Below are 12,426 nucleotides of genomic sequence, written 5' to 3' on the forward strand. Positions count from 1 at the left end.
GATACTCGGGAAGAGGATAGAGTTGTCCTCCCGCCCGGCTGAGTAACACCATTATTCCGTTATGGTTTTAATATGCATTTGTAATTACTTTTACTAAATAGCACACCATAAAGCTTTGGTTATATATTAAATGTAAACTGAAAGGAATGTAAACATATGTATTGTTAATTATAAATAGATAAGTAATGACATCATAGATGCAAAAAGTCTTATTCAGATGTATCAGTCATTTTACATTACCCACAAATTGTCGCATGGTAGAGTAGATTTTTTTTTTTGTCTCTGAATATGTGAATAACTTGACTTGCGTTTATCTTTTTACATATTTAATAAAAAAAGTATATGTTAAAATCTGTGTAGCTCTAGAGACTATTCAAAACAGTTTAAAGTGGTAGTTTTCTATTTATATATTAAACTGTTTCATTATTAATTGCAAATGCGAGCAAGGAAAAAAAGCCAAATGGTTTAAAAGGAAATGTGGTTCATAATGTATGTAGAAATCTCTTTTCCGGAGCCCAACAACTGTATCACCCTTCCACAAATCTCAGGACGAGATGAATGAAAATATTAAAAAATAAAATAAGATGCAGATTATTCTTTTGGCAAACTCTTTCCAGTTTCAGAGTATTAAATCTCTTGCAGCTGTAGTTTAGTTTGGATATAGGTACAGCAAAAGTAAACTAAGAGGTGAAGAGGGAATATTATAGTGAAGATCTACAGGGAAATTCCAAATGGATCTTTGCTGCAGAGGTCTAACGGTAGGGATGCCATCTTAAGTGCAATTTCTAAAAGATTTAAATTGGGATCAGAAATACTTGCTCTGTGTGACAAAATAGCTGAAAGAATGCATTAAAGCCAACCCCATGGATCTGACTCAGTGTACTGTGGGAAAGTGTGCTTAGGTATTTGCTGCTAAGCCTTAGGGAACAGTAATGGGGGGCAGGGAATGATTCCCTTCCTAGAGGGAAGAAGGATCTAATCTAAATTGCTCTTGATCTCCACCTAGAGGTTTGCTTTAATGTTTCATCACAGCTTCAGAGAAGGCTGCTTTGTCCATTAATTCAGCATCTTTAGCATGTACTATAACAGTTCTTCCCCACCAAAATTTAGTAATTTAAGGAGAGAAGGAGGCCATGAAGAGGTAGGCAGAAATCTAGTGACCCCATTCAGTCCAACCAGATTTGAGCTCATTGTCATAGTGAGAAGAGTATTAGGATAGATGCCCTTCATCAGAATAGGTAAGCAAATCTATGTTCCAATGTCTAACATGCCACATCATAAAGAGTATAAATTTCACTTATTAAATAACTTTCATTCAAAAATGATGGTGCAACTAACCATCTGTGGCACAGATATACCAAGTAAAAGGAGGCATAGTGTCCAGTTTATCTTCTCCATAGTCCTTAGCAGACCTTGTGGAAAGTCAATTAGTGCTCATACTGCCCAGCTGTGAACAAACCACTCTAGTCCATTTTGTTGAATTAAAGTTAACTTATTTTCCAAGACATTCTCTAACAGTGTAACATACACTGTACAGTACATAATCTGCATCTATACTTCAGTTTGCCTTAATGTAGCTTGACAGTTAATTTAAAAAAAATGGACATAACTTGCATATATTCTATAGCTTCCACATTAAATAGTAAATGAATTCCTTGTACATTAAAATTCAGTGCTATGCATTTAAAAAAAATCAATATAGTAGAGACATGAACAGGATGGTGGCATTTCAAGTTTTGTCATTTCAGTTAGTGAACTATTTCAAGGTACTACAAAACAGTAACTACAAAACACCAAATTAAGCCACTTCTATATACACTTAAGCCACTTCTGTGTACATGCACATTTCCAACCATTTACAAATAAATTGGGGGGGGGCAACAATAAAAATGTAATGATCCTGAAATAACTAAACTGATGTGTATTTTTCTATTACACATACTTCTCATATACTGTACTTAAAAATTACGATCTGCTTATATTCACCTGAATATTTGCCTGATATTTTTTGATGGATGGATTTAAAAAAACTTTGAAAATCTACAGGTGTCAAAGTAGGTGAGAAAATTCTGTTCCAATATATACAGTATTTGAAGTAATATTTAATTCCATCAAAGAATGAGACTTCATAATCTTTGCCTGAAACTTCAGTTTCTTAGCTACATGCACTCAGGGCTTCCCCTCTAGCATCTCATTAAATACACAATCCTTTAGACCTGGTAGGTCCAGCAAGTATTCCTTCATGCAGCACTGGAATCCTGCTCTGGAGACCCCCAAAAAGGCCTGGGGCAACCAAACCCTCACCTTCATCTCCATCTCCACCCTCCACATGAGTTAGAGGGAAGGGAACTCATGATTCAAGAAGTGATAGCAGCACTTTCCCTAAGTGCTGACTCAACCATTGGCTTGAATTGATGTGATGCAAGCACAATTGACGCACACCTGAATAGCTGGGATTAGAACTCTGGGCCTCCAAATCCACAAATACAGGCCTCTGAGTCTAAATGAGATCTCTCTGAGTTGGGAGGAGGAGTAGGTCCCGTGTGTCCTCCTTGGGCAAAGCCAGTATACTGCATTCTGTCTTGAGCACTTGCTCACTCCAGTGTGATAGATTCATATGGGAGCCAGCATACAACATACTTGGAATTTTAATCCATAGAGATTGGTGCTTTACAAATGTAAAGTAGCAGATGTAAGATGGAGAAACTAGGCAAAAAGACACAATCTTGCTGAAGGTCACACATGTTACATTACTGCTTTGGGAGAGTGACCCCTAGCAAGAATGACTTGTAGTTTGAAAGCCAGGTCAAGCCATCTACTGTAATATATGGTACACAGACTGAAATTTGAGAAAGGGCAAGCTGTAAACCAGCCCCATCCCAGCACTGTGCAGATGAGAGAATTAATTAATGCTCCTCTTGAGAGAGCCTTTAACCTAAGCTGTGGATGTAGGTCTGCATGTTGGTGGGAGAAGAGTGAAGAAGGGACAAAGCCAGAAAAATGGCATCTCAGAATCAACAAATGGGTGAAATGAAAACTCAAGGAACCTGCCAATAACTTGACTGTTGTGTGATTAACCCCTGCCTTTGGGAAGTGAAATATCTAAGTATTCTATAAACTCATCAGCCAGTCCACAGGTTCCCTTATGAAGTAAGTATAATGCTTATCTTGTGCATGTGGAAATTGAGGCATTGATATGAATTGTCCTATGTCAGAAAGCCTCTTTGGCTAGTACAGCCTGTGAGAGGAAGAGAGCCCAAGCTCAGAGGCCTGTGAGAATGAAGGACGAACACTTTTATTTTTAAATATCTCTGTAGCCCTCCTCCCACTCCTCCCCCAAATTCTTATTTCCCATATAACCTGAGTAATGTACTTTAAATAGCAAAAGGAATTTGCAACTCTGCTATATGCACCAGAAGACTTATTAGCCTAGTTAAGAATGCAGGCAAAGAGCTGATTAGTATGAATTGCATACATAGCTGAGGCTGAAAAAATACTGTGTAGAAAGGATCTAACTGGCCATTCACTTTGTGTCTATTTGGTTTTGCAAATTTGTTTGCCCATTTACTCTAGCATTCATGCCCTACCTTCACAAGATTAGGCTATGTCTACACTACAGCTTATGTCAGCGTTACTCACGTTGCTCAGTGGTGTGAATAAACCACCCCCCTGAGCAACATAAGTTACGCTGACATATATCCCTGGTATGGACAGCATTATATTGGTGGGAGAGCCTCTCTCCTGTCGGCATAGAGCATCTTCACCAGATGCACTGCAGCGTGTGTAGACAAGCCCTCAGAGAATCTTCAAAGCCTTGTAGTGGACAAGTTTTCTTTCATAAACAACCAGCTTATGTTGCAGGGTATGTTGCTTGTTGTTACTTAGGTAAGCACCAACAATGTGCTTTGTGCTGTATAAGACACAAATGTAAGGGCGATCCCTGCCCTGCAGAGCTTACAATCTGAATAACATAGCTCAGACAAGGATCACTGAGAAACCAGAGTATGGGATTTAAAGGGTCTTGTTTTGCTTGCAATTTCCTCGTCTGATTCTCTTCACTGATTAACTTGACATGGGTTAGTATTTGGGGGCAGTGTCAGAGAAGTGAGACTTTGGGAGGGAAATGGAATGTGGCTGGCATATTGGAAGTTCCACACAAATATGGCATCACTTAAGCAGGCACAAAGATATGAGCCAGGGAAGGAAGTGTAGGGGACATTAAAACTGGCTTCATTGGTGAATGGAAAGGATGGAGAGAGGGCACTATTAAAAAAGCTCGATGTAGTATAGCCGAGGACTGATTTGTGCAGGGTTTCAAAGTTAGGGACAAGAAGTTCAGACTTGATATTCTGGGCAAAAAGAAAGAAGATAGGATGGGTGGGATAGGCAACATAGGCAGCAGATTGACTAACGATACTTTCATTACTGGACTAGCTTTCTCTGAACCCTGCTGAGTAGCTCATTGTCTCAGCAGTTTGCATATCTAGCCCATTATACCCTTCGGTTATTTTGATCAACTAAGCACCACTATTTTTATCACAGAAACACAGATGAGAAGCTCCATGGTAAGGTTTATGCTCTAGTCGCAGCAAAGAGGTTCATGCTTGAATGTGTTTCTTCAACGAAAAGATGTAAATGTTGAAATGCTTACTCAGCTGTCTCCCCTAAAGATAAATTAAAGAGGGTTGACTGTTTTGATAAGAAAACATTATTGTACCTGCACAAGAATTCAAAGTCTCTGTACTCCCACTCATTGGGAGTTTAGGTTTGGAATTCTAAGTGTTAAAGCTAGTGAGTTTTGATTTTAAATTCCTCATGTATATTGATGAAGATTAAGCCATTGGGGACCAGATTCACAGTTGGCATAAGAAGTGAATAGAATTAGCCCTCTTATGCCAGCAGTGAATCTGGCCAAAATTCTTCAGATCTAATCTGTGCTATTTTGGCCTGGATTGACATATGTTTTAAAATCTATTATGGCACTTGCATCCACACACTGAGAAGGGAACATTTTTTTCAAGGCAGGAGGCAAAACTTCCCCATACAGCACAGCAGTGTGTCTTCAATAAAAGGATGTCAGCCGTATATTTTTCTAAACAAAATTTTTGCTATTTGGGACATTTGCTCTTAAAGCAAAGTCAAATTAAGGTATGTTTTAAGAATTATTCTACAACATTGGTAGGACAAAATGCTATTGACTGCAAAAGAATAAATTTGATCAGTAACTCAGATGGCGATAAATGCCAAAAATAAATTCAAACGGTATCCAGCTAATCTGAAAGCTTTGGAAGATATTCCTAGAACGTACACACAATAACACCATGGTACCTCTAACATGGGAGCTGGTGGAAGGGGCAACATAGATTAAAATTAAATGTTTGAAATGCTGCTTTGCACATTCAAAACAAAATGACCATTTTTATTATTATATTTTGTATTTTACTCTGTTTTAACTTCATTGGATTAATCCCCTAGGGAAGAGGCTGGGGGAAATGTAGGACACACATAAACTGTTATGTAAAACCAATCAACAAAGATTATGACTATGATAGGCTTAGCTGAGAGTAATCACTGTCCCTGCAATATTTTCCGTTGGACTAAAGATAAATATACAGCAAAGAATGAATTAAAAAAAATTCAAAGTATAACATACTGCCATACTCGTATGTCCTAGTAATCACACCAAATCTGACACAAGTATCTTCTCCCCACTGCCTCAGTTGTAACTTTTTCTATGCCTGCAATTATGAATAAAATTATAAAAAGCATGTATTTACCACCCAAACTCCATAGTGTACGTGAGCAGCTGTGGCTAACATAGTGAATATGGTAAGTGCCATTTCCTCATTCTTGCCCAGGAGCCCTGTTACCGCTGCGTAGATCACAAGAGCTAATGGAAACAGGAGCCAGTGGAAAGCTTCAGATCTGGTGTCGCTCATCTGGCAAATTATCACTCTGCACTGTTAGAATAATGTAATCAGTCAGGTAAGACGTACTGGAGCAATTTATTTAAAAGAAGCATGTTAATTTGTCTGCTAGAATATTTTCAGTTGAAAAAGCATGTGGCTTAGGAAACATGGGTAGTTCCAAGATTGAGATTTACCATAAATGATTATCTTTGCTCCTTTATTGGCTGTGATTTTTACAGCACTTTATTACATGTAATTTAAAACACATATCTTTTATGGAGACAGTGTTTTGACGTGTTACACTTTGAATTTAAAAACAACTTTGCATAAAGGGGAGCTTGTTTGACACTTGTTTTCACAGAAACTCAAAAATATAATACTAAATTAAACTTAATCATTGGAGCAATGGATTGAGGTAGAGGGATCATGGTCAAAGTGATGGATTGAACATATAAAACGCTGTGTAAATCAAAAGTATTAGTGTTTTATTGAGATCCTGAAACTGTAATACTATTGGTCTTCTATGTATTTTCACTACATGAATTTTCATTTCCTTAACCAAAGTTTCTTTCAGCTTGAAATGACTAAATACCAAACCATGGATAAAATTTTCAAAAGCACCCAAGTCCCATTTTCAAAGGTGACTTAGGCTTTTGTGGGTCAGTGTTTTAAAGGGATTTAGGCACCTAAAAATCCAGACAGACTCCTAGTCAGATTTTCAAAAGCACCTAATTCAGTTGGTTCAAATGGAATTTTGTAAAGCTGCTGGTTGCGTAACTCCCATTAAATCTATGGAGTTAGGTGCGTAGATGCTTTTTGAAAATCCCATGAGGCACCTCTCTACATCTTTAGATGTCTATATACTTTTAAGAATTTGGCCCCAGGCCTGGTCTAGGCTTGAAAATTAGATTGACCTAGCTACATCATTTAGGACTGTGAAAACATGTGTTCCCTGTGCACTGTAGTTAGGTCAACCTAACCCCACTGTAGGCGCAGCTAAATCAACAGAAGAATTCTTCAGTCAACTTACCTACCACCTCTCACAGAGATGGATTACCAACAATGATAGGAAAAAACCCTCCATCAATGTGGGAAGCATCTACACCATGGCACTATAGCAACACTGTGCTGTAGTGTAAACATGGCTTAAGTCTCATGGAAAGTCAGTGGGGCCTAAGAGCCAAAATCATTTTTGAAAATGAAATAGTCACCTAAATCACTTATGCAGTTTCAAAAATTTTACCCCTGGTCAATTTAAGTTTGGTGCAAAATTGAAATTTGGTAGAAATTAGTGTGTATAAATCCTAAAATCAATAGAAATACTTCCATAAATTAAAAAAAATCAAATGAAAAGTTCATTCCCCTGTAGAATTTGAAATCTAAACACTACAGTATTAAGCCTCTGAAAGTAAAGGTGACACTGACTTCAGTGGTTCATTGTGGAAGCTAAAAGACATGGAAAAAATAAAGTATGTGAATTTATTTCACATTCAGTAATTTAAGGTGAAATTATTAATAGTGCAGGTAAACTTATTGGCTTACAATGTATTATTGAAATTGACAGTGTCCCTTTTAAACTACAATCAATTTTAGAATTCACTTAGGGAGCTGTGTTATGCTTTGCAGTATATCAATGAGAGTAAATTACATAATCTTCCTATTGCATACATAGTATCTTTTTGCTGAGCAACTGCATATATCCAGAAGGTGGAATATGTATTGTTCATTATGTTAAATATGATTTTCCATTAAAACTCATTTGTTAAATTCTCAAAGTCTGTTTGTAATGTTTACTCACATTATTCCCAGTTTCCATCACAATAAATTACTTCCATTAACATAAGGCATCAACAAACTATATTGTGCATAAAGAACTGTAATTGCAGTCATTTACTGGTTCTGAGATATATTGGCCAATAAATAATATAGAGAATTTTTTCACTTGACCAGAGCTCGGAGAGCCGGGAAGCGATTACTCTAGTCACTACAGATGACAGTAGAAAAAAGGTTAGAACTGAGTTTATCAGATAAAAATGGAAGTGGGATATTAAGACTCTTCTACTGATCTAATTCATTTCCCTCAGAATCATTTCCTACAATCTATTCTCAGTGCTTTGGTTCCATTTAAAGTAGCTTCAGAAAGGTGGGTTCCATTATTCCCATTCCAGAAGCTAATTGTGTTAGGAATATTTTTTAACAGGTTAAAATTTTCTTTCTTAATTCCATCCCGTTAACCTCATTCCCATGTGTCAACCCAGCTAATTCCTCTTTCCTTAATGTTTACACCCTTCCAATGCTACAAGTATTTTTATTTGACTTGTATTCCCCATCTAGACCTTAGTGGCCATACTGCATATATTTGTCTTTAAAAGGTTATTCATTAGTCTCTCTTTTTCTATGATATTAGTATTGTTTTAGTATTTATTATTGGGTTCAGGAAAAACTGGCCAAATTTAGACATAGCCTGGATCAGAGGCTCTAGAGAAAGAGCAGAGCTGAAGATGACGCCCTGGTTATGGGCCTGAATGGTGAGGATGGATGGATGGATGGTGGTGCCCATTGTGACAGGAGGGAGGAGGAGTGGCTTGTGGGGGCAAGGAAATGGTTAAGAATTCTGTTTTGGCTATGATTATCTTAAACATGTATGTATTCCAGTTGTCTTATATTTCAGTCTAGGTCCTCAGTCTTCTCCCACTTTGAACTCCCCGTTAACTGTCTCCACAGTTATGCTCACCTCCGCCCCATCTATTTATTAGCAGTGAATCTGAAATCCCTCAAGCAGTCGCAGTCTCCACACCCAGCTCTATGAAGAGGTCCAAAAGGGCTCAGACTCTCCCATCCACCATCCTAAATCCTCAATACTAAGTGTTCTGTTATTCTGAATGTAAATCTCTGCCTGTCTTAGGGGAGTTTCTAAGCATGCCTGTAGTTCAGACAGAAATGTGACATTTGCCTTCTGTGACTGTGTGCTCAGACCAGCCAACAATGTTGCCTGAACATTTCCCAGGATGCCTTTGAGATCCCTCAGTGGAATAGAGGGAAGAAAGTTTTGTGCTTCAAACCAGCAGCGAAGTGGGGTGAATGGAGTGGCTCCAAGACTGTGCTACTGCCCTGCCAAAGGGGCAGGGTGTGGGGTGGAGGGGCAAGACCTGTCTCTTGGAGATACACTGCAGGTAGACACCTTACCTTTTTTTTTTTTTTTTTTTTTTTTTTTTTTGTTTTTCCAGTTAGCTGCTAAAATATTGGGAACTGTCTGTCTCTTACAGCTTCCCATTAGAGGCTTTTCTCTTTTTTTTCTTTTTTTTCCCCCAGGAGGCCCTTGCTTTACCTACCAAGTCTGACATTGCATGGTTTTGAGGTCAAGTTGAAAGCAGGCTTGAAGTCAAAAGTGCCTAGTGGACAAATAAATATGTTGTGAAAGGAATGAGACGTGCAAGCTACTGGCAGGTAGAGAAAAGTGGGCTGCAATTTGTGGTCTTTAGGGCAGATAATGAAAACCCAGTGTGTCAGAATCTCAGGGTGAACCTCTATTGCTATGACAACCATTACTTAGTCTCTGAAGGGAATATGTATAAAAGGTACCAATGGAGAGGAGGAAAATAGACGGCTTTTTTTGCTTTTGAAATGTTAGTGGTTTCAATTACTATTTATTTACACATTTTAATTGATGTAACCCTCTAATTCAGCAGTAATTATCTCAGTAAGACAGGATCTTGAAATACATGCTGCACTGATTAGCTGCAATAAATTGCAGCATAACAAGAAACTTTTGGTCCACCTTGTTGTTTGCCCCTTAAAAGTATCTTGACACTATTGTTCTTCATTGGTTGAGATACTTATTTAATATTTGCATACTGCCTGTCAGATTTCCCTAACTAGAAGGAAATCTGTATTTCTCACTTAAGAACATACCCAGCTCTCTTAGAAATGTACATGGAATGACAATTTCATACAATGAAGCTTGTACCCTTGAAAAATGAGGCACCCCTCACACAGCTGAGTGCAGTCTCCAAGATGGAGCTAATTCAGTTGTGACTGTCAGAGGCATATTTTTAAATGGATATTTGAACATCAGCACTATCCATGAATAGCCATTTCTGGTTTTACAAAATAAATGTTTAGAGGCCTCTAATGAGAGCTCACGGCTTCCATCCTGAACTGACAGGATTTCACATCTCCTGTAATGCAGGAAACTTCAGTTTCTGTACATGTTAAATTTGGTGGTACTGTATGCCAAACTAACCTCCTCTTGTATACTGTAGTAATAAATACATAGGCACTTTATTACAATGGGCATAGTACTGATTGATATTCACTTTTATAGTGAAACTATATACTGGAAATTATACCAGAAGTATTGTTAAAAATATGCTGTAAAATGTGCATCTTCCTGTAAAACAACAGAAATATATTTACCTGTGGAGAAATAATTATACTGAAAAGGTGTACACAGATATGTTTGTCGAACATCTCAGTGCATTTGCAGGTCTCTGTATGAAGTTAATTGTTCACTTCATATAATTCTCAAAAAATCTTTTCATCCTTATATATTCGGTTGCATTATTTACTTAAGTAAATTTATATTTTTGGAGTCATACAATATCTTTTGCAGGTTGAGGAATGTGGATTAGATATTTTCCCAAAACTTAGTGCCATGCATGAAGCCCAGTTATTCAGGGTTTGTCCTGAGCCAGGCAAATTTTTCAACATAAGGCCCTGATTTAGCAAAACATGTGCTTAAGTCCCATTGAAATCAAGTGCTGTCGTGAACCAACCCTGATTTCAATGAGAGCTTGAGCATTAAGAATTAAGTTCAGTTTTGTTGCATGGTATTCCATATTGCTACTTCACAAAGATTTATCTTCCATCGACATTAGATGAAGAAAGAGGGCTCTAGGGCACAATGAACAAGTAATGTAAAAGAAATTCAGAGGACCATCACAAGGCATCACTTATGCCCTCAAAATATTATGTATACTATAGTACTTGTGATGGTCCTCTAAACTGGGCTGAATTTCACCGGGGGAGTACTCAATTACACCTACATGTTGGAGGATATCTGGTATGTTTCATGAAATAAAGACAGCATTGTTCATAAAGCCCTGGAAAAGAGACCTTATAAAATTTTACACTATTCTGGAATAAATATCCAAAAACCTGTACTAACACCGCTGAAAGCTTCAACATTTCAGGCAATTGGTGAAATATATTTTTATAAACGAAGGTGTAATGTGGACACACTATTTAGACATTTAATTCCAGTGGCACAAGAGGAGTGAAAGTGATTCTAGTGAGTTTTTAGTTTTTTTGTTTTTTTTGTTTGTTTGTTTTGTTTTTTAATGTTTCTCTTTTCTTTTCTTTTAGTCACATCAAGTAAAAGCATAATTTAATCCTACTCATAGAATAGTGTATCTAAACATAAACCATAGTCACAAAAATACTTACAATAACATTTGAGAAAACAACACCAACCATCCATAAAAAGAGCCTGGTTTGTTTTGCTAAAATATCACATGGTGATAAAATCACCCAGATAGTAAGGAGAGCAAACAGCAGCACAGGAGATACCAGAGGTAGAAGTCCTTCATACAAAGAATCTTTCTTCAGTGTTTTCTTTAAGTGTGCTCTGCAAATAAAGAAAACTATCTATTTTATGGAGTGAGATACACATTATCTAATCTACCCCTCCCCAATAATTTCAAAACTCTAGCTTGAACAAGGTCTATGAAGCTTAACAGTTCGTCTCTCAAATGTTATTACCACTGTGCAAATGTTTTAGAAAGTTAAACATTTTAAGAGACCCTAGGATACCTATCAGAGGGGTAGCCGTGTTAGTCTGAATCTGTAAAAAGTAACAGAGGGTCCTGTGGCACCTTTAAGACTAACAGAAGTATTGGGAGCATAAGCTTTCATGGGTAAGAACCTCACTTCTTCACTTGCATCTGAAGAAGTGAGGTTCTTACCCACGAAAGCTTATGCTCCCAATACTTCTGTTAGTCTTAAAGGTGCCACAGGACCCTCTGTTACTTTTTACAGATTCAGACTAACACGGCTACCCCTCTGATAGGTATCCTAGGGTCTCTTAAAATGTTTAACTTTCTAAAACATTTGCACAGTGGTAATAACATTTGAGAGACGAACTGTTAAGCTTCATAGACCTTGTTCAAGCTAGAGTTTTGAAATTATTGGGGAGGGGTAGATTAGATAATGTGTATCTCACTCCATAAAATAGATAGTTTTCTTTATTTGCAGAGCACACTTAAAGAAAACACTGAAGAAAGATTCTTTGTATGAAGGACTTCTACCTCTGGTATCTCCTGTGCTGCTGTTTGCTCTCCTTACTATCTGGGTGATTTTATCACCATGTGATATTTTAGCAAAACAAACCAGGCTCTTTTTATGGATGGTTGGTGTTGTTTTCTCAAATGTTATTGTAAGTATTTTTGTGACTATGGTTTATGTTTAGATACACTATTCTATGAGTAGGATTAAATTATGCTTTTACTTGATGTGACTA

At 37.4% G+C, this 12,426-nt stretch overlaps 1 protein-coding gene across 2 annotated transcripts in view; it reads right to left on the minus strand.

The window, feature by feature from the left end:
- Positions 1-855: 855 nt before the first annotated feature.
- Positions 856-12,426, minus strand: part of LOC117873463 (ethanolaminephosphotransferase 1-like) — an 82,903-nt gene continuing 71,332 nt past the window's right edge. For both annotated transcript variants that reach the window (XM_034762888.1, XM_034762889.1), the window contains 3 exons: positions 11,355-11,535; positions 5,778-5,960; positions 856-4,664 (listed from right to left, as the gene is read on the minus strand). In XM_034762888.1, the coding sequence (XP_034618779.1) occupies positions 4,599-4,664; positions 5,778-5,960; positions 11,355-11,535 (430 nt within the window). In that variant the 3' untranslated portion in view covers positions 856-4,598. The remainder of the gene's footprint in view (positions 4,665-5,777; positions 5,961-11,354; positions 11,536-12,426) is intronic.

The sequence above is a fragment of the Trachemys scripta genome, chromosome 2 (assembly GCF_013100865.1).
Source record: "Trachemys scripta elegans isolate TJP31775 chromosome 2, CAS_Tse_1.0, whole genome shotgun sequence".
NCBI lineage: Eukaryota > Metazoa > Chordata > Testudines > Emydidae > Trachemys > Trachemys scripta.